The sequence below is a fragment of the Hoplias malabaricus genome, chromosome 2 (genome assembly GCF_029633855.1).
Source record: "Hoplias malabaricus isolate fHopMal1 chromosome 2, fHopMal1.hap1, whole genome shotgun sequence".
NCBI lineage: Eukaryota > Metazoa > Chordata > Actinopteri > Characiformes > Erythrinidae > Hoplias > Hoplias malabaricus.
The window spans coordinates 7,207,566-7,230,911 of NC_089801.1; the positions used below are offsets into that span (position 1 = coordinate 7,207,566).

Sequence of the window (23,346 nt, forward strand, 5' to 3'; positions counted from 1 at the left end):
GGCCCAATCATATTAAACTATGAAAACAGAAGAGAGTGCATTAAAAGAGGGTATTTTAACAGCCAGATAAAGTACTACAAAGAGGTCATGCTCAGGGAAAGTGTGGACCAGGGATTTAAGGCCCTGGAAGAATTGATTAAAAAGTAGATAAGTCCGCTTGAGCAAGGTGTGGTTGAGCGTCCAAGAAGGAGAAATGAGCAGTGGAAAAAGGAAATGGCACAGCACACCTTAGCCCAAGGCATCTTTCTTTCCAACAACTCCTCGGTCAACAGCGCATCCATTCATTCAAAACCACACATTCATTTGGAATTCCCTTCTTTTGAGGAGCTGAGGGAGACAGTGAGGTTGTTGGACTATATAGAGAAGAAATATGAGAATTTCCTACCATTAAGACAGATCATGAGCTCATGGCCACTCTCAATGCTATTTTAACAGGGACTGCCAGAAGCTGGTGGATGGCTGAAAAGAGCAAAATCCACAGCTGTTTCCTGGCAGCCTTTCTCCCTACAGACTATATGACCGAGGTTGAAAAGCTACTTCAGGCCATGGTTCAAGTTTGTAAACTGTTATCTGTTGTGTGTTCTGGGCGAAATCATTGCATCACTGTGCTGACGTGTCTTCTACCGATACAGTGTCCAAACATTTACATTAACAACTGAGTTTAAGATCTTACAGGCTGTAGAATAACAGCCCAGTCACAGCCAATTTACTCATTCCAAAATATACAAACCCTCTGTAATAGACTCCAGATATCGATCTTCAAAGATGATTGGCAGAGAGTTCACATCTCCATCCAGGTCAGCACATTCCACAGGAAGTGGTGGTAGTGAAAGGAAATATGATGAATTCTTAATAGCGGCAGTCATCTGTTGGTGGCTATGTGCACTGTTCATGAACAAAAAATTATTAATGACCCTGAATGCATAAGTGACAGATTGCATATGTGCCAAATGCTCCCAACACCAAAGCATGCCAGCACTCACTGCAATTCCTGGAAGGCCAGTGCTGCCTGTCTTGGGTGCTCTAGGCAAAAGAAAGCCTCAGCAAATCTCCGTACCTACAGAATTTGCACAGAAAACACAAAATGGAACATAAGATAGAAGTCATTCCTTAATGCAGACTGGTACAGAATCGAGACCCTGTCATATCGTGTTATAACCAGCCTCTGGAATGTGGAGCGTGTGAACTTACCCTCAGGGTGTGGTGCTCATGGGCCAGGAGTGTTGAGACGCTCTCGTGCAGAGAGATAGCTTCCAGGAACTGGCCCCACAGTGCCATTAGCAGAGAACACAACTGTGCAAGGTTCATGTTCACTAGTTCAGCCAACTCATCAGGGTTCTCTGCTTTCTGCTGCAAGATGACACACGTGCAGGCGCAGCCATGTTAAAGAACAGAGGGAAATACACTTAGGATAAAATCACTCAGTCTCACATACATACACACACACACACACACACACACACACATACATATATATATATATATATATATATGTGTGCGTGTGTGTGAGTGAGTGAGAGAGTTTTTCTTTTTCTATTCCTTTCCATTACTGAAATATCATGTGACAAACTCAACAGAAAAAAGTTTTTTTTAAATGAAGCAAGAGCAGAATTTGATTTTTTTTTCCTATTAACAAAAGATTACATTTCAAGTACAATACAGCCTCTTTTGCTCAGAGACAAACTGACCGGACTCACACCTACCACTAATAAAAGCCAGAGGGCGTTAACTAAGGATTAAGACTTCTCATGTATGTGTATGTACATTTATCTGATGTATCTATATACAAATATACTTCATGTTCATTTGCATTTATGTATAAATGTATGTGTGTGTGCATGCATGGCTGCAATAGTGCAATAACTACTCACCACTTTATATTCCTTCTGTACCACTGCCACCTTATCACTTTATATTTATTATTAATATTTAATTACTATTTATTGCTTAAATCTAAAAATCCATAACTATATCTGGGACTAAATATATATTTATATTTTATGCTGTGTACATTTTTCTACTTTGTGTACTTCCATTGCTGCTGAGATTCTAATTTCCTTTGGGATCAATAAAGTATTTGTTATTATTATTACTACTGTTTACTTGAGGCTGAGCATTTGGAGGTCATACAAGTGTTTTTAATCATTTTTTTCAAATGAGGTATTTCCTCTGACTTACAGAAACAGCTGTAATAGCTCAGTTATTGTTTTGTTAAACTAAAACTTATTTGCAGGGCTTCAACTTGTATTGTTCTAAATGCACTGAAGTTAATAAACCATATGACAACTAAAGCAATGTAGTCAACCAGCTCAAATCATTTAAAGCATGAGGAGAAAATGTCAGAAGGCTGAGCACGTCGCTCCCTCAGCGGGTATGCGTCCCGCTGCATTCAAATATTGCTCAAGACAGTTTGGATTCCATCTGAACCTTGGAGCACATTTCTGGTTCACTGCTTATGTTTATCTAGGTGTGTTAAGTTACATTTCAGCAAAGAGAATAAATGTATGTTGAAATGGTCCAAACGGCCATGCTTTCTAGTGTTTACCCACATTAACCAAATAAATGCCTCCAAGAATAGCCACACATAACCCAAATAGTACTGAACATACACAGTGTTAAAGCAAAAGCATCCAAAAATATACCCATTACGTGTATGACATACCTTGACATGTTCGCAAAGCTCATTGAGGCGGGCTTCTACGTCCAGTTTTTCTATAACGTGGGGAATAATAATTAAAATATCAAAACCTAAACAGTTTTTACACAAATATTCAGAGGAGCATCAGAGTGACAAGTTTTTCGGAAGAATCTGAAGTTTAAACCACAAGAATGTGGGCTACAGGACATAACTAGCTGAGAGGTACAGAGGAAAGAGAAGAGCAGCATTGCTGCAGAAAGATGACTGGTCTGTTGTCAGTCCTGGTTCTCAATCAGAGCTTATGGAAAACAGACCTGGAACTGAGCCCCCTTCTTGAGGCAGGGGCAACCAGAGACAACAGTCCAAGCAAGGGGGAGAATAAAGATGATGGGGGGGAAAAAAAAAAGTAAAAGAAAGAAGCCAAAAATACAAGGCAAGAGGCATGGAGGGTCGGCTTTGGAGGGACATACCTATGTAGATGTGCCTTTGGCCGCGGGGAAAAGGTCTTCTGAGTACTCGTTCATAAAGGACTTGCATGCTGGGCTTGGCTAGTGGTGGGATTGCACATATAGGCATGTTTAAAATGGTTTCTCTCCCTTTTCACTGGTAGAATTGAGTGCTAGTCCTTACATACATGTAGGACGCAGTCACAAGACACATAAGCCAAAAAGCTATAGGGAGAGGTCAGTTAGTTCTTTTAACTGTGAGTTTAGAAAAGGGAAGTGTTTTAGGGTGAAGAATCTAAACAGGAGCTTTTAGAAGCAAATCACAACAAAGGAAAATGAATGAATAAGTTTAAAAAAAATAGGAAAATGACAAAAAAACAAAGACTGAGGGGTCTGCATGCAAACACAGAAGCATTCAGCAGAGATTTAATTAGGTCTATACTTCAAACAGTTTAAAGCAGAAACTATCCTGCATGTAGATGACATTGGGTTAGTGTCAGAGATTCATTTCAGGTCCTACAGGAAACAGAAGCTAGCACATAGGCCTTAGTAGGTTTCAGGCTTGTGCTAGCGGATGGCAGGTGGAACAACAAATCCTACTTCAGCTTCAGCGGATTTGCTATTATAAGTTTTAATCATGAGTGTAAACATTGTTATGGAAGCAAGCAAGAAATCTAGAGAGACAAATATACTGCAACAACAAAAACTTTAGTCTTATGTCCAACAGCATGGGATATCTATAGCACTAAGCAACAGCCAAACATTATTTTGTAAAAGAGATTATTCTGCAAAAATGTGCACTACAGTGACAGAGCAAAAAACGTTATTACATCACAGCAGTAAAACATCTTATTAATAACCTATATAGAAAATACATAGCGATATCAGAAGTAAAATACTGTGGTTCAGTGACCTGTAAGAAAATGTTTTAAACCACACCAGGTTGAGAGACTTACCAAGCTCCATGCGATGAGAAGGAGGAAGGATTTTGGTCAGAGTCATGAAGTACTCAAAGAGGCCCTGGTAGGCCAGCAGCAAGCTGGCACACAGGCTGTGGTGTAGGGCGAAAGCATGCTGCAGACAGTGGTCTGAAACCAGGAAGGACTTTCCCTGTGGTAATTGGAGAAGGCATGTGTTGTTACATCTCAACAAAACATAGTATCAAATGTTTAAACTGTTGGGCTTGGTTGCCTTAACAAAATTTCCAGATCAGGAAGCTACATAGCAATGAACCAGTCATTCGTTTTAATACCGTTTTGCAGAAATCCTCAACAAACTATGTTTTTTGTGAGAATGACTGGTTTCCCTTTGTGAGAAACTGTCACAAAATTAAAATAAATACATAAATAAATAGATATAAATCACTCTTTATAAAGCAGTGTTTCACATTAATAACATATAATTTGTTACATTAAAACTGGGCATGAGCACCAGCTATATGAAAGTGTCAAACAAATAAATACAGTGGAGTTTGAGTTCCTAACTTGTGTTTATTGATAGTCAGAAAACATGTTATTTCTTACTAATTCAAGGAATAAGGTTTAAAAGATCGTTCGACTTCGATCACATTTACAAGAATAACGGTACCTCTAAATTTGAGTTTAGCTTATTGCTAGGCTATTGTCATGAATAATGTTGGTTATTTAGCTAGCTAGATATTGTCATAACAGTGTTTTACTGCGACGTTGTTCAGCGGTTGTCCACCAGTGACGTCACGGGTGCGTTCAAAAATTTCCGTAGCGAGCTCGGGTTTTTCCATCAATTTAATAAAATTGTCAGTTTTAAAGCAAATTAAGCTGCTTTTTTCATTTTAATTCATACTTATATATGTCAGTAACTAAAATAATGTGAAATATTCATGGAGGTCCATTAAGTGGTGCTTAGGATGTATTGTCAACGTATTCTGGAAATTCAAAAGTGTCTAAGCCACAGTGTCCTATGCTAGTATATTTTCTCACTTAATCTATCTAAGTCACATGCAAGTGTTCCCAGTTATTCCCTCCTCTCTCTTTGTCTTGACGATGAACTCTTGTGCAACTTTTGTTGAGGTTTGGAGAGAATTGGCCAGGGCATGTTAAAAACAATACTGAAAGGTAATTAAAGTCACATCTGTTCATACAGCTGCACTACAGTTTTTTTTGTGTGTTTTTTGTTTTTTTATCCTCCTCTTTCCCCCTTTATCTGATGCTAGATGAGATGTTTCAGAATTGCTTGAGAACACTACTGGAGAAAAGACTGTATAAATGTACTGGTCAACTACAGTAGTAAATGTACTTCAAGTGAATCTAAACTCAAGTGGAAGACAGAGCTGTAATAAAACAGGCATGAGGGGCTAACCCTCATGATGCATTATATATATCTTCACAGGGTCAGCGCAAGTTGTCATGTTCAGTTATGCTTGTTACGCAACACATTGCGTACTCTCTTCCTGAAAGAGTACCCAATAACATCATTATTTCACTCTTGTGTATAAGGATGCCATTGCTACTTCATTACTATGTCTCAATCAGAAGCAGCGGGGTGTCCTTCCCTAATTTAATTAGGGAAGTAAAAGTTAATACTGTCAATGTACCTTGGAGCTACAAAAGAGAGACAATGAATTCTTAAGTTTCAACATCTACTAACATCTTATCGTGAGTGTGTTTACAAAAAAGAGGAAGCAAACTCTCCTCTTCTATTTAGCGTTTAGAAAAGATAACATTTGGTATTTATCTTGGTGTGTGTGCAAAACCATGCTTACATCTGGGGATAGCTGCTTCACATAGCTGCTGCCAAACACCACAGATTCAAGTGCAGGGATGAGGGAGTCTTTGCTCTGTGCTGGTGCATTGCGGTTTAGCCAGGTGCTTTTAACCAGTCGGGGAAAACTGTATAACAAATACCAACAATCTCAAAACACATTGCAAAATATCATGAGAACCGAAGTCTCGTCGTCCTCATGCACCCTTTCGTAACAGTTCACTCTGCTCTCTGTGTGGGTAAACACTATATTAATTTATCTGTGCTTATATAATTAGTATTATATTTCATCAGATTAAATCAAAGTAAGGTTGGCGTATGAATAACACTTTATAGCCTTATGATTTCACTCATGTCCAACTTTATTTGACGTATGGCATGACAAGTGCAATATGTGAGCATTATTTATGTAGGAGTCCATACTGACTCTTGTATCTGGCATCTTTTGAGCTGTCCTTTGGATACTTGCCTGGATAAGAGCGTCTGTTAAATGCCCTGTGGTTTTAGGGAACGGAGCAGAGTTTGAAATCTAGGACTAGTTTGACATAGGAACATTAACCTTGCGCAGATTCGTCAACTCAAAACTTTGTCTGTTAATGTTTTATAACAATCAGCTGGATGGTTTAATCAGCCTGTTATCAATGTTTCTGTGTAGCTCTTGAATGTTTCCTTATTTCCAATGTAGCACGCTATGTTCTAGATCTTCATATAACACGTGCTTCTGCATGGTCTATGTATTCATTTCAATATACAACCACACAAACTAAAATAACTAAAGACTAAAAGGAACTTTAGCAATTAAAAAAACAAAAAGCAATTAGTTAAACCCAAAGTTCCTGAATAATAATAAACTGAAAGAATTTATATTCCAACATAAATGTATATTTAAATCACAGCGTCCAGGCCCTTCTCTGACCTGATGAGGGGCTGATGTAGAGCAACAAGAGAGGCGTGGATGGTGACAGAGATGACAGACAGGTGGAAGTAGTCAAACATGACGTTGATGTGCTGGTGGATGCCTCTGTGGAGGCTAAAGTGCAAGCGCAAGGTCCGGCTGCTGATACTCTGTAGAGAGCTGGGGTCCTCTGGCCTAAGGGCGGGCACACACACACACACACACACACACACAATTATTTAAACTTGAATCCAACTTTTTATAAAGCTACAACTAACAAAGAATATGGAAAGGATGTTCATGTGCACAAAAGTAGGGCTTAAGCAAAGCTATAAAAAATGCCTCTCTTCATTTAACACTGAATTTTAAGTGGTCTTATACAACCAGACAGTGTACGTACGTGTAATCTCCATCTGTGAAGAAGAGGTCCAAAGACAACTGAAAGTCCATCTCATTGAGAGACTCTTCCACCTTAAGAGGAGCACCACAGAGCAATGATTGTTATTAAGTCTCAAGAAATTTATTTATTGTTGCTGTCCAATTAAAAACATGTATCTGCCAAAACAGTAACTTCACAGAAGGAAAAAAACCTTCTTAATTTTCAGTGGAAGTCAATGTAAAAAGATTTTATTCCAAGTCATTTTGGAGCATTTCTATTGGTCCATTCATCATGACATTTTCAGAAATTGTGAAGGACAGCACCTGTCATTCAGGTGATGTATTAAACTAAAAATCCACAAAAATGGAGATACGTGTTTTTAAATGGGACAATGGCGATATTCACACATCCATTCGGTGTCCTGCAACAGTAACAGAACTTATGAATGCAGAGAGGAAGAATCTCTCACCTTCTTTTCATCCATAAGCATCATCACCTTAAATACAAGAACATCATTGACAACTATCTCTTCATTCTTGTAGAGTATCTGAAAGGTTTTGCTGCAGATGACATCATCTTGCACCGAGGCAGGAAAGGCCAAATCTGAACCTGTGGGGGGAAGAAAAAAGCCACACCAGTGAGCATGGTACCAGACACAGTCTTCCACTCCCAGGTTTTTAAACACATTTAGCAAGGATTGTCATCTTTAGGATTAAAAATCTGTTATCGAATTCACTGTAACACCCAAACCTACCCTTTAACACAGACTCCTAAATGGCATTTCTTATCAATGGCAAGAACCAACTGAGTGTATTCATGCGTAAAACTGACAGAGCATTTTATTGAAAAACTTGAAATATGAATTGACCTGCTTTACATAACCAGCGTGTTTAAAAAGATATCATCCTCTCTCACAAGCAAACGTATTTCCAAACAAACCTTTCATGCTTCTCAGCTGAGGACCCCTTTAATAGAGCATTACTTCTGCTCTAGTTAATCCAAAGAAAAAAATTTTAGCATGGCTTTAGCTAACACCATAACCTTAACTTGAGATGCAAATAGAGCGTAAATCGGTCCTTTTGTGGAGTGATTTCTGGAGTGAATTTGCTGACAGAAAAATAAGAAAGAATGACTTTATTCATTCATTCATTCATTATCTGTAAGTGCTTATCCAGTTCAGGGTTGCGGTAGGTCCAGAGCCTACCTGGAACCATTGGGCGCAAGGCGGAAATACGCCCTGGAGGGGGCGCCAGTCCTTCACAGGGCAACACAGACACACACACACACATTCACTCACACCTACAGACACTTTTGAGTCACCAATCCACCCACCAACGTGTGTTTTTGGACTGTGGGAGGAAACCCACGCCCACACTGGGAGAACACACCACACTCCTCACAGACAGTCACCCGGAGCGGGAATTGAACCCACAACCTCCAGGTCTCTGGAGCTGTGTGACAGCAACACTACCTGCTGCGCCACTGTGCTGCCCTTTTAATGACTTTATTCGCATATGAAACAAATTTTTAAAAATTAAACACCATAATTTGCACATAATACCTGTGCACAAAATGTAATACAAGTTTCTGTTACATATTAAATGTTTTAAACAGTATCTGATATTACAAAAGCAAGCATATTGCATGTCTTTTACACCATCTCTGAACTGTAAACCAAAAACTGAAACCTCAAAAAAGCCATGAAGCATGAAACACTCCTGGCTATGAAGCGTCTTATTTACCCTCAAACCAATGATGTATGTTACTGCTTCATAAAACATAACACACTGCAATCCCCTTAAGAAGCTGTTGGGAGTGTGTATAGATTCCGTGAGGGGCTCAAGATTCCCACAGCTTACTGTATTTATCCCAACAGGCTGAGGGGAGGTATACAGAACAGCTTATGTAACAATGTGTGCCAATAAGTGTTGGGCTGTGCAGCTTATATAATACTAATCGCAGTTCCATAAAGAGAAAGGCAGGGAGTTGCTGAGGTGGAATGGTTGTTTCTGAACTTGTCTTGCTTTAGGAGGAATTTCTGAAGATGCAATTCATTTGCAGGCTAAAGCAGCTGATAAACATGCCATGACGGTTGAGATAGAATTAGACTGGTTTGAGGTTTTATTCATAGTTGTTATATAAAAGACAAAGTTTCTGTAAATATTAAGAATATTTAGAATTTTGTTCTCTGCATTTAACCCAATCCATGCAGTGAAACACACATACACTAGTGAACACCAGGGAGCAGTGAGCACACATTCTTGGAACGGTGGCCAGCCCTAGCCACAGCGCCAAGGGAGCAAGTGGGGGTTAGGTGTCTTGCTCAAGGGCATTTCAGTCATGATCTGCCAGCTCTGGGAGTATATAATGTATATATTTAACCTCAGGTTATTTATTAAAATGAAACACATATTAGTGAACATAGAAAAAAAAGAAGACTGCTATTCAATAAATGTAATTAGGTTAACCAATCAAAATCAGTAATCACGACCAGAAGTGTGAGAATGACAACTAGCCAGTCTGGCACACACAGGTTAGGCATCTTTATAGATATATCAAAAGGGGTGAGAAATGGCAAAGACAGAGGGGAAAGTATGGCTGGAATAGACCTACTTGCAGGATGAAGAAGACTGGCCTCTACTCTGTGAGGGATCCGTGGAGGGACTTTCATGCTGCCACGTATCTGATAAAACCTGTCAAATCACACCGTTAAAACATGAACAAGGTTAATGCATTTTAATCCTCAACTGTTCATTTCAAAAGTGTTTGTAATGTTGACGTAACTCTGAACTAGATCATGTACACGTATAGCAGCCATTACAAGTCTATGTTAAGTGCACTGACATATTACAGAAAAGTATATTGGGAAACAAAGACTTGAGGTCATATGTTACGGCCAACATAAGCATCAGAGACTTTTAAAGAAGGCTAACAAGAGGCACACTAATTGCTCAGGTCAGTATACATAAAAGCATGCAGCCCAGCACTCAACTGCTCATGAATGAGTAATCAGCACTTTCACATCACTACATTTACCCGCCTGCCCAGTTCACTTTCCATCATTCAAAAGTGCTGCTTAATGGCAGACTGTCTGAAATGTACAGTTCCTTTTCTCTTGTTTCCTGTTCTAGAAGGGTTCTCAAAGCAACATCAGCCATGAGTCTGAGTACAGAGTTGAAACACTCAAACATTAAATTCCTCCAGTCTTTGCCCTTCCTCTACCTTGGTGCCCAGCTAAATAAACCGGAAAGTCTATGTCATATCAGGCAGAAGAAACTGTCTGTGTCCACACTGCACATTCTGCTCTAGTTCCCTACTCCCTCCACGCACTGCCAACAGAAGGGAAATCCAGAAAGCAGAAATAGCTCCTGGACTGCACCTTTTGCAGAACAGCTTGTTATGAAAAGTATGTGGCTGGGACAGAGTAAAGTTAGAATACAATACTTAAACCGGAACACAGGCCATAGAGCAGGAAGAATGCACAACAATCTGAGCGCCATGGGGAAAGGACAGAGGCCATAGTTTACTTCCTGGCCAACAGCTGAGCAAATGCTGGTCTCACGGTGACAGACTTAGATGTGTGGAATGTCAATTCAGGCTTGTGAACTGCAGTGTTGACGACAAATAGTTCTACTGTACACACTGCTGAATGAAGGAAAGCCCATAACGTTGTTCATTCTATTCTTTTGAATATGCATGTTTGATGTTTATTTAATGGGGCCGATATAGAGACGATCAAAAAGACAAAACAGGCAAGAAAAATGTCAGTCTGGAAGCTTTTTTCTTTTTACCTTTTTTTTTAAACAATGTTTGACTCAGATGAACCCTAAGCTATTTGCATCATTATATCATCCCAACAGTGTCCAGTGATTATTGGAAAATAAATAAATGAGCAAAGACAGTTCAAGTCTGCTGCTAATGTATAGTGAAATGTTTTTTTCTATTTTGCTTAGGTTCTGTTGTGAGGGCTCTTTACATGAAATACATTCATCCATTGTCTGAAACCGCTTATCCAATTCAAGGTCGTGTTGGGTCCGGAGCCTAGCCGGAATCACTGGGCGCAAGGTGGGAACACACCCTGGAGGGGGCACCAGTACTTCACAGGGCGACACACATGCTCACACACACTTTTGAGTCGCCCATCCACCTACCAACGTGTGTTTTTGGACCGTGGGAGGAAACTGGAGCACCCGGAGGAAACCCACACCAACACAGAGAGAACACACCAAAGTCCTCACAGACAGTCACCCGGAGGAAACCCACACCGACACAGGGAGAACACACCACACTCCTCACAGACAGTCACCCGGAGGAAACCCACGCAGACACAGGGAGAACACACCACACTCCTCACAGACAGTCACCCGGAGGAAACCCACGCAGACACAGGGAGAACACACCACACTCCTCACAGACAGTCACCCGGAGGAAACCCACACCGACACAGAGAGAACACACCAAACTCCTCACAGACAGTCACCCGGAGCAGGATTTGAACCCACAACCTCCAGGCCCTTGGAGCTGTGTGACAGCGATACTACCTGTTGTACCACAGTGCCGCCCCACATGAAAAACAGTGTTTCAGAAATGTGTTTAGGCAGAGAAGCTAAAATTGGTTGCTCATTCCTTCAGCTTTACTCTATGGTGTTCACCTGCATTAAATAAATTATTTACACTGTTCAATTGTTTGAGCATAAAGTTGTGAGAAAGCAGCTATTAATTTATTATAAATCATGTTAAGTATAGTGATGCTTTCTAGTATGTAGGCTGACAGCACTCTATTTGCATGTTCCCAAGTTACTGGAACAATTATTCAGTCAAATAATAATTTCAGTCAGAATAACTGAAACATGAATACTGAAATGGCCACATCTGGATGCTCAATGTGGGACAGAGATTGACCTTGACGGAAATGTACTGTAATGGATTGGGTATAGTGCATTACTGCTTAGGATAAAGTCACACTACGAAGTTCGTACCATGCCTAAGCACGTTTGACATCCAAATTCCAGTCTGTTTGACTAGTGTGATCACTCGATCTGTGCCAAGGGCCAACGGCCAAGAGCCACACCGCTACTGTGTTCGCTAACCATGCCCGAGCACGGAACTTGAACGTGATGTCAATAATGCAGCGCTCACACTGGGATCACTGTGGTCTTATCTTCAGGTAGATGATAGGATAAAGAACAACCGGATACCACATCCCCAAAATTGACATATTTGATAACATTTATAACCATTTGCCTCTATAACAATCTTCTTATACTTGCAGTATGATTAGCAGAATATTGCTGTGCTGTGTAATCAATAAATCAATAAATAAGACATGTGAGAGAGCAGTGAGTCAATGCAGAAAAAAAAAATACTCCAAATATGCCACAAAATAAGTACATTCCTGAACTCCACTGTGCTATGCAAATAAGCCTATATTTAAAATAGAAAGCCTGCAGCCTTTTGACATAAAGCGTGCTCAGGCGCAGAACATGAAACGCAATGTGAGCGCAGGTCAGTGGGGGAGTGTGCAGTGAGACGATCATGCTCAGGCAAAGTACAAGGCATCCGGGCCAAGAGTGATGACGAGTACAGCCTTAGTCTAGAGTCAACTTCAGAGCACGGATCACGTTATGTCAGTTTTTCAATGTTCCTGTTATGGCCAATTTATACTACACCGTAGGCTACGCAAGAGCCCTAAACCTTTGCGAGCGTTTATACTTCTGCATCGGTGTCTGCATCGCTCTGCAATTACACAGCCGCACCACTAGGGCTGAATCTCAAACTTCTTCCTCTACACTATGTAGTACACAATGTAGTGGTGCAGTACAATTATAAATCTTTAGAGTGCACTATTTAGGGAGTAGGTCATTATTTGGGACAGAGCAGAATTTACATAAACTGCCAGGAATGTAACTATACAAAGCCGGCCCGTTTTTCCCACATAGTATCGGCCACAACATGTCTGAGGAAACCTCTGTGTGTGGAGGAGAGTAGTTCGTGTTTCTGTCATTTGTTAGGTTCTGCGTAAACTTCTGACAAATCAAAACCGCTGCAGTCTGTATAGAGAATAAACTGGACTTTAATTTCCCAACATGGGCACTGTACAATCATGCGCAGAATTTCAGACAATATTGTACAGCCAATTCACCTACCAATGTGTGTTTTTTGAATTACGAGAAGAAACCAGAGCAGTTTCAGTGATTTATTAAGTGAGAATCATTCTTCTATAGAGAACATTTTGTGCATTTACTAAACATTATCCACTGTTAATTAGGTAGTGTCGCAGTCACACAGCTCCAGGGGCCTGGAGGTTGTGGGTTCGATTCCCGCTCCGGGTGACTGTCTGTGAGGAGTTGGTGTGTTCTCCCCGTGTCCGCGTGGGTTTCCTCCGGGTGCTCCGGTTTCCTCCCACAGTCCAAAAACACACGTTGCAGGTGGATTGGCGACTCGAAAGTGTCCGTAGGTGTGAGTGTGTGAGTGAATGTGTGTGTGTCTGTGTTGCCCTGTGAAGGACTGGCGTCCCCTCCAGGGTGTATTCCCGCCTTGCGCCCAATGATTCCAGGTAGGCTCTGGACCCCCCGCGACCCTAAAAAAATTGGATAAGCGGTTACAGATAATGGATGGATGGATGGATGGATATTTTCAAATTTCTTTTCAGTCAAGAACGTGTGGACGTTTCATTCAGAAAATGAACAAAACATGTTTACATACAACTGCACATCACCAGGCCACACAATGACAAAACAAGTGAAACATCACACAGGGAAGACACATTCTCATCTTCCATCTGTTCCTCTCTGACATGCAGCAACAGATCCACATTTGGAATGCAAATACAGGCTTTAATGCCTGCAGGTCCTCTAAGAATAGTTTGTTTTTCAACATGGCTTATTATTTCCAGATGTATTAATAGTATTATAGTATATTATAACGCATTAAGCCCTGTGAAGGACTGGCGCCCCCTCCAGGGTGTACGGGGCCCACCGCGACCATGAATTGGATAAGTGGTTGTAGATAATGAATGAATGAATGAATGCATTAAATAAAACCTGTCCTAATGGCTCTTTTATGAGTCCGTATAAAAGGAAAGGGCTGTTTTTAGCTGAGGTGTCTTTTTGGATATGAAGCCTGGTGGATAAATAATCAATTTTGAAGCTCAGTTACAATGAAGATCCAGCATAATTTAATTAAAGGAGAAATTACTCAACGATAAGATGCACAATCTTTATTCGAAAATAAATTTAAAACCAGACCAGAACTTTTCCACTCTCTGACAAACCCTACTGAACTTCCATAAGCCCACAGGACCAGTGCTCCGAAATATTTTATTAAACATTTCAGTGAGTCTCTGCAGGACAACCATCACTCAAGACTAAACATGTGAAGTCTTGACAAACAATGTAACATCATCTTGTGAAATCTAACCATGCAAGAGTCCCTTAAAAAAGTGTGTAGCAATTTCCCATGATCAAAACACGTTTCTGTACACACACCTCAGAGACATACTCTGCCTCATGTAAAATTTAGAAGAGAACCCATTTATTTTAAGGTGAAAGAAAAGTGAGAAATGAATTTACTTGTGTAAATTTACTTGTAATTTTTTTTAAATGAATAAACTACGGTAGAAATATCAACATGCCCATATGTAGTAAAATGCACCAGGCTTTCTCTTTTATTGCATTAAATTGATAAGTATAATACTAAAAAAAAAAATATTTCCTTCATATACAAGTCCTTGAAACTCTGTAAACATGGTCTGAGGTAGTTTACTTATTTTAAAATATCAGCCTAGTGATCCTTCCTTTAATTGTGCAAGACAGGGGAAGGAAATGGGCCACTTACCCTCGCTGAAACAGATCCACGTTGTAGAATTTGTGGAGCTCTACAGAGAACTCCACAGTGGCCTGGACCTCACTCATACTGGCTTCAGTGGTGGACAAAGGCCAGCTTCAGAGCATCTGCAGCATAACTGTGGAAGAAACAATATCTCAAATTAAATACACCTAGCATTTTATGAAACTGTATAACAGCTGAAGTGTAGTATATATAGTGGCATGAGTTAATGTTGGGTCTAATTTTATTTTGTGTTATCCAGAATATTTAGTGTTTCAAATATAATTAACTCACATGGTCAATAAGGAAAACCAAATTAATTAGTTCTCAGGCACCTCAAAGCTTATTTGACTGTGCAAATGTGGTATGCAAGGTGGAAGCAGACATTGGCATATGCACAAAACCAATCTGCCACTCACCACTTGCAGTAGGTCACAATACAGATCTTGAAAAACAGTTCAAAACAGCAGAATTATGCCGTGCTGTGTTAGCAAACTTATTACTTTGTTTTTATACTCTTATACAAAATACAGACATTAATTTGAAGTTACATTGCCAATGCTGTAACAACACAGAACTCTTCTCTAAATAAAATTCCTACAATACAATTAAACACAAGTGTAAGCAAAGTATAAATGTATATGAGAGCCCCACCATTTCATCAAGACCCAGTTTTGCAAAGCATTGCTAACCTAGAGTCCTTTACAACACTGAGGTTACATCTGTTACATTACAGATGCTTGTCACTGATATGTTTAAGTGAATGACACATTAAAATGTTGAGCCGGTTATGTGATGCTGCGGCTTAAAGAACTATAATGTTAGCCCGCACATTTTTATGGCACTTATTTTTAACTATGGCTCATCACTTACAGGAGCCCTAAGTTATGGACAGGCTTAAATGCAGCTGCACATTTTTTCCATGAGGGTTACTTCACTCCTTTTGAACAGGAGCTCAGTTTGCATGAAAGATACAGTATATCCCTTTAAGAAACTGACCGAGATATATCAAAATATATACTGAAATATGATATTTACAACCATAACTGAACTGAAATATTCAATTTCCAAACATATTAGTGATGTTGAACATGGATGTACACCCATTTGTTGTGTACTGTGTATGCAAAAATAAAACATGACTGTTAGAAGAAAAGCAGTTATCACAGCAACGGTATGGTGCTGAAGTGCTTTGGAATATTTCCAGCAGAAAAATGTGGCCGAAGACGGAAGGGGTCCACCTTTGGTCGGAAAGCTGTCACTGATTTGTCAAAGGGGTGTTAAAGACGAAGTAATTGCTCAAAGATCTCAAAATAACCTGGAGAGAATAAGTTATGCATCACAACCCCGGGAGCATCAGTAATACAGAGAAAGTTCTGGTTCTATTGGTTCTGCAATCTAAAAATGACACTGACGTTTTCAAGGACAAAATGACGCATGGAACAAGCCTAATTTAGGATCTTTCAGCAGGTACCGCAAGAATATCAGGTTGCAATAGAGCTCACATCCACCTTTTTCGCAACTCAAATTACACTCAGCCACCTGCTGAAATATTAAAACGTTGTGGAAAATGCTTGCTCCTTACTCCTTTAGTGCACCGAGTAATTGGCAGGAAGTCGCAGAGGTGTAGAGGAAGTAAATAGTGGCATCACCTAGAACTCTTGGCCTTTGATCAAATGAAAAAGCAGTAGCAATTCAATCATAACGAAGGAGAATACAAAATAAGCTGCAGTCTTGTGCTCGAATAAAACGCCTTTTCTAATAGGGAGACACACTGGCAAAACATAGAGCCTGATGAGCAAGGAAATGTGCTGAATCACTTTTTCAAAATAGCCTGGAAACACAATCTTGGTGCCTATTTAAAAATATGAATTTTTATAGGAATATCTAAAACACTAAATGATCAATGTCCACAGTCCAGGCAGAATTTTTCATAACATTTTTTCTAATGCAAATGAGTTATTTACAACTATAAAGTAACACAGAAGTCCCTTAAGTTACAAATAAAGGAGTTGCTCCTCTTCATTTCAGGAATCCTCATGCGTTTACTTACTGTAATGTGATGTACTTGGATGTGAAATGAAGCATTAAGAGTAACTATACCTCAAGACGAAATCTTACATTAAATTTGAAATCATGTTTTCAAACTGTCAGAAGTTATTTATTTATTTAATTGTGGTCCACCTCTGTCCCAGGCACGGACGACTTGTCACAGTATGGAAATAAGTGAGTCAGTGTTCACTCCGGACACCTTCCTCATGCATTAGGGCTGATTTAATTTCAAAAATCGCAATTTGATAAAGTGCAGTTTTCTAATCGCAACCTCTACAATTGTAATCCTAGCCCACATTATCCAGAACTATGTCCTACTCACAATGTTTTAACTGTAGATATTTTGCTTATACACACACACACAACACAGTTAAACAGAGATAACAGGTTCCATTGCTGTGTATATGACAACAACCACAACTGTCTGGCACTCCACCTACATTCAGTGTTCAAAATTAACGCCAGGTTTTCTTGTTTTTAAAAACAGGTCTGTAAAATGAACTGAAAATAACTGCATTATAAAAAAACATCAAAACATTAATGTGAAAAACAGATACTGTTCCCTATTTTGTTTCTCTGTCTTTGTGGAAATGAAACAACAACGCAGCAAAGCCCGCCCCAAACTACAGTACCACTTCCAACAGCCCCTCCCACTTCAGATCATTTTTCAAAGTTCAACTTAAGGTAGAATTAAGTGAAGCTGGGGGTTTAGTCACACTTTGAAGAGGGTGTCAGAGCTAGCTAAGAGCTTCTTCTTTGATGACGAGCGGGGTAGTGAGAGAGGCTTAGGAACCAGCACTGGTGGTGATAAGAACCAGGACTTGTGATGTGTTAATTATAGTCATTTTATTTGCTTTTCAAAAACACCCATGAGCCTACACCTCTTAACATATTAAATCGGTTTCAAACATGTTTCACTCTGCAAAGAAAGATTATTAAAAATATGTTTTATGCCAAAGTCAAATCTTAATCTTTATCCAACAACATCTCAGAAATCATGCGTTCTATTTCAAGCCATTTTGTACAATAACCCTTTGTAATGTAGCTTTCAAATACATTTACAATTAAAAAATGTTCCTAAATGCTCTTGCAAACTATCTGAGCAACATGTTGCAATAACTCCTTGTGAAGTGCTTTTAAAGCTAGGTCAAATTCAGTAAGTTCAATGAAAACGTAATAAGTATGCAAGAATGCATAATAATATTGACTGTTGTTAGTAATATGATCAAAACACACTGGCTACCTGCACTAAAAGAACAAGACAAAACGTCTTCATAGCCTACGATTGACTGCTGATAGTATCGAAATGAAAGACATGGAAAAACTGTTCCACATCACTACAAGTCTCTGCAATTTTATTGTCTCAAGATATACTGACCTAGTTATTTGGTCAAACCTTTCCATATTTAAACCATTCAAACAAACAAAGAGCGATTCAGATTGATCCAGATTATGGATTGAATCCCATTTTGTGGAAAAACAATGAGCAAAATCCTATGTAGGCCTTTTCATAAACTGTTGGCTGTGGCAGTCCTGTAACACCTGATAACAGCTTCAGCCCACGAGCTGCTGGAGAATGAGTGATTCAGACATATTTGCATGAGTACATTGCTCTGCTGTGGTTTAGTGTCTGCAAGCATAGGACGAGTGAACATATCAAAATGACTAGTTGTACTTAAGTAAATTACTTGCAAATGTTACGGCAGTGAAAATGGATGGATTGTTTAACGGACACTCAGATTTAATGGCAAGTATGCACACTACAGGAGACAAGTGGCTCAGTAATGATAGGGATTTCACTTTCTCCATTCGAACATAAGAGAGGAATGACAGTCAACCCACAAAGCAAACAATCCGATCTGACCACAACAGGATCCGCCTTGAAAAGTTCTGACAGGACTGCGATTAACGATTTACACTGGGCAGACCTCGCTAGCTTCACAAGCCTGAATCATAATGTTTTCAGATAGAACAGCTTAGATATGTGGGACAGAGATGAGCTGATGACTGCAGCTATGTTAGTCAGTCTCCTTTGGTAGACTAACCTATCATATTAATCATATCCTTGAATGCCCTGTTTTCCAAACATCTCAATTTTGAGGCGTGACTCTTGAGCACCAATTTGCCCTCAGGTTTTTCATTTTTCATGTAGTCAAATTAACATGAGTAATCCAATATAACGATCAAGGTAAAAATAACCATTTCAATGCTTATAGCAATGCACATTTGAACAACATATAAAACATACCACTTACCCATCTTTGCTCCTTCTGCTACTTTGTCTTCCTCTCGTATACAATAAAACCATTGTCAGCTGCTGAGAACATTGCTATACCTTCATTCCTAAAACACAGAAAAAAACGTTGCTGTTACTGCATAACATTTATATTATGTTCATTTATAACCATTCATTCATCAAATATCTGTAAGCGCTTATTCAGTTCAGGGTCGCGGTGGGTCCAGAGCCTACCTGGAGTCAATTGGCGCAAGGCGGGAATACACCCTGGAGGGGGCACCAGTCTTTCACAGGGCAACACAGACACACACATTCACTCACACCTACGGACACTTTTGAGTTGCCAGTCCACCTACCAACATGTGTTTTTGGACCGTGGGAGGAAACCAGAGCACCCGGAGGAAACCCATGTGGACACAGGGAGAACACACCAAACTCCTCACAATCACCCGAAGCGGGAATCATACAAAATCACCTCAAGACACTGACTTCAGTAACTGCACAAGGGGGTCCTACTCAATGTGTAACATACGTTTTTGAAATTTCTTACTGATTTATACACACATAGAAACCAAAGGAGTACAGAGCTTATCCAGCAACATAGAGCAGCTATGATTCAAGTGGTAGATCATTCTCAGAGATGCAGTGTTACTCACACAGTTGTGGTTTGTTAATGCGTGTTGTGCTTAATATGAATCAGACACAGCATTGTTGCTGGAGTTTTTAAAGCACTGTCCCTGAGTTAACTGCCCATGGTTCAGACACATTTATATTACTGGTCCACCTGGTAGACGCAGAGCGCAACTGTTTCTGCAGTTTGTGTTGGTCATCCTTCAGTTCATCAGTGGTCACAGACTGCTTCTAACCTGATACTGCTTGTTGCACATTTTCAGTCAGAGGACTCTGAGGGGTTTAAAAACTCTAGCTGCACTGCTGTGGCTGATCCACACTTACCTGCACAACACACCCTAACACTCCACAAACATGTCAGCACCACTGCAGTGCTGACAATCATTCGCCAACCAAATCATACCAGCTCTGTTTGTAATGTGGGGGGACCTGAGCACTGAAGGAAGAGTTTGAAAGGGAGCTTACAAAGTATGCAGAGTCAAAAATGGAATACAGTCTGTAATTTTAGAACAACAAAGTATACCTATATGGTCAGTAGAGCTGATAAAATGGGAAGTGAGTGTAGAACAACATAAGGACATGTTAACATTAAATGATGCTTAATGCGAAGCGAAAAAATCTTGTCAGAAACCTCTAGCTAAAGCCTTCTTAGTATTTTAACACAAATTGAAATAATCCAGACAACTGAAACAATTAGATACGATTTCAGTACGATACAGTTACGGCAAAAACCAGCTTAAAGTGAGAACAATAACATTGGTCTAAAGTGTGTTATATTACTGAGGTGATAGTAACTACAGGACAAAACAAATCGGGCTCTGACTGAACCGATTGACCTGATACAGCCCGTTAGCCGTGTAGCTCAATATGATTGAACGAAAGAAAGAACGAACGGGTTGGTAACCCTTTAGGGGAGATAAATAGATTATTTAACTTAATTCGGTTCGTTCTTGAGAATTCCCCAAAGATAAGTGACAAATATACTGGTTTCCATTCTGTGAGGTCGAGTACGTTAAGCCCGATAGCTAGCTCACCGTTTACAGCAGCTAGCGCTAACTAACTTAGCTAGCGGGGCGCTACACAAACAGGAGCTCCTGCTGGTCAAAATGCTCAGTCAATAACAGCATAATGTAACATTAGAGCTACAAATACACTTCTAGTCGTTTGTTTTTGAGTACATACCTTACGTTGGTGTAGCCCCTCGCCTGTAAGAATGAGGGCCGAGGCAGCGGCAAGCTTGGGTTCTGAGACCGAGCTCTGCGCGTCTCTCCTCGTCTACACTCTTCAGTGAACCCCGCTCCCTCCCACAACTCCGTCCCGGAGCCCTGCTCGGCTCTGTCAACACAAACTCCAGTTTTAACTTGTAAACAGTTTCTGAACACACAAAATAGTTCCTCAAATTACACCCTCGTTCGCTGTAAAATTCTTTACAACTTCTTAAAGGTGGAGAACGAGAACACAGAGGAGAGAAGTAGTAGCGGGAGCTGAGAGACAGGGGGCAGTCCCTCCCACTTACAAAAAGCCCTTATACTTACTGTGCCGAGGGGCAAATATACACCGATCAACCATAACATTATCACCACCTCATTGTTACTACACTCACGATCCATTCTCTCCCACACAGGAGTACGTTGTATTTCTGCAGTTAAAGATTGCAGGCCATTTGTTGCTCTGCATACTCACCCCCCCCACACACACCCACCCATACACCCACTCTCTGTTGCTCAGGAACCCCACCAGACCAATACTGGACCACCACAGAGCACATATTATTTGACTGGGGTATCGTTCTCAGCACTGCAGTGACACTGACATGCTGGTGGTATGTTAGTGTATGTTGCACTATGTACGAGTGGATCAGACACAGCAGCATTACTGGAGTTCTTAATGTGCCCACTCACTTTCCACACACCTCCCTGTGGATGTAACATCAGAAACAGTAGCTCATCTGTTGCTGGAAAGTTTGCATTGGACGTCCTCTAGTCGTTCATCAGTGGCCACCAGACACTGCTGCTATTCTTTTTTTTCTTTTTTTGGTTTGTGAACTGTTTTAAATCTATTTTTCTATATAAATTTTCCAATTATCTTTCTGCACATTATGAAAAAGCCATTGGTTTTAAGGTATCAGAGATTCTACACTAAACCCATATTTAATTCACCCACACAAGGCCCAGTGCCCATTCTATGGAGCACAAACTGGTTTATTTAGGGACTACTAAGCAATTAGATGTTTCATGTCATATGAGATTTTATTTATAGACAAATTCATTCATTCATTCATTATCTGTAAGCGCTTATCCAGTTCAGGGTCGCTGTGGTCCAGAGCCTACCTGGAATCATTGGACGCAAGGTGGGAATACACCCTGGAGTGGGCACCAGTCCTTCACAGGGCGACACACACTAACACACTCACACCTACGGACACTTTTGAGTCGCCAATCCACCTACCAACATGTGTTTTTGGACTGTGGGAGGAAACTGGAGCACCCGGAGGAAACCCACGCAGACACAGGGAGAACACCCACCACACTCCTCACAGACAGTCACCTGGAGTGGGAATCAAACCCACAACCTCCAGACACTACCTGCTGCGCCACCGTGACGCCCTTATAGACAAATTATACAGTAAATAATAAGGTTTATAAACAATGTTACTATTTGCTAATAAAACAACTTCTTTGAGGTTATGTACTCTATGCAAATGCCCCTTATTCCAATTGGCTGCCCTGATTTTTCTATCAGTCAAAACAATTCCAGGTTAAAAATTTTTGACTGAATGCTACATTCCTGTAGATAGAATAGATTGATATGTAAATTAGAAATAAATTTTACCCTGAGGTTTAATATTTGCTACATGAAGAATAATAAAAACGGAAGGCATATAAGAGCCCGTGGGCACACCATATGTTGCACCATATTGCTCATTCAAATGAAACCACTGAATACTCCCTTTATTTTTAGACACTTAGAGGACAATAAACCCTGTATCTCAAACCCCCCTCTGTATGTTTATTATGATAGTCTTATGATTGTCTTTTGGTTTATATATTGCGTTTAATTTTACAAGGTTAAATGAAATATTAATAAGCGTGTAGGTTCTTTATTACTTTTGGATAACAAATATAAAGCCTGTGTTTGTCCTGTAGAAAGTGTTCTACCTAAAATAAAAATGTCACTTTAAACCACTGTTCAGGAAGGTTAAGATCAGGTGACTGACATGGCCAATCAGAAGCATTCTATGGGTCACTCATGAAACGTAGTCAGTTTACACAATGTTTGTGGTAGAAACGTGGTAGAAAATGTGGTGTTGTTGAATATTAATGGTGAAGTATATTAGTCATCTTCAATTTATTCAGCATCAATAGAAAATAGTGTTAGGTTGCTTCTATCACCTATGGAGCATTAATGCATGTTTTGACTCTTAAATTAGTTATTATTCAAATGATACAGTAACTTTGAGGGAGAAAGCTACACTGAACCAAATTCTCAGCACAATTTTAAATG

At 40.0% G+C, this 23,346-nt stretch overlaps 1 protein-coding gene across 3 annotated transcripts in view; it reads right to left on the reverse strand.

The window, feature by feature from the left end:
* Positions 1–21,338, reverse strand: part of fam135a (family with sequence similarity 135 member A) — a 29,705-nt gene extending 8,367 nt beyond the window's left edge. For 2 of the 3 annotated variants that reach the window (XM_066659369.1, XM_066659377.1), the window contains exons 1-14: positions 21,025–21,338; positions 19,232–19,319; positions 14,934–15,060; positions 9,711–9,790; positions 7,567–7,706; positions 7,119–7,189; positions 6,740–6,913; positions 5,825–5,951; positions 4,041–4,194; positions 3,109–3,186; positions 2,663–2,712; positions 1,192–1,350; positions 984–1,057; positions 731–885 (exon numbers count right to left, since the gene is read on the reverse strand). In XM_066659369.1, coding sequence (XP_066515466.1) covers positions 731–885; positions 984–1,057; positions 1,192–1,350; positions 2,663–2,712; positions 3,109–3,186; positions 4,041–4,194; positions 5,825–5,951; positions 6,740–6,913; positions 7,119–7,189; positions 7,567–7,706; positions 9,711–9,790; positions 14,934–15,010 — 1,339 coding nt within the window. In that variant the 5' untranslated portion in view covers positions 15,011–15,060; positions 19,232–19,319; positions 21,025–21,338. The remainder of the gene's footprint in view (positions 1–730; positions 886–983; positions 1,058–1,191; positions 1,351–2,662; positions 2,713–3,108; positions 3,187–4,040; positions 4,195–5,824; positions 5,952–6,739; positions 6,914–7,118; positions 7,190–7,566; positions 7,707–9,710; positions 9,791–14,933; positions 15,061–19,231; positions 19,320–21,024) is intronic. The other variant, XM_066659373.1, reaches the window with a different exon arrangement.
* Positions 21,339–23,346: the final 2,008 nt, after the last annotated feature.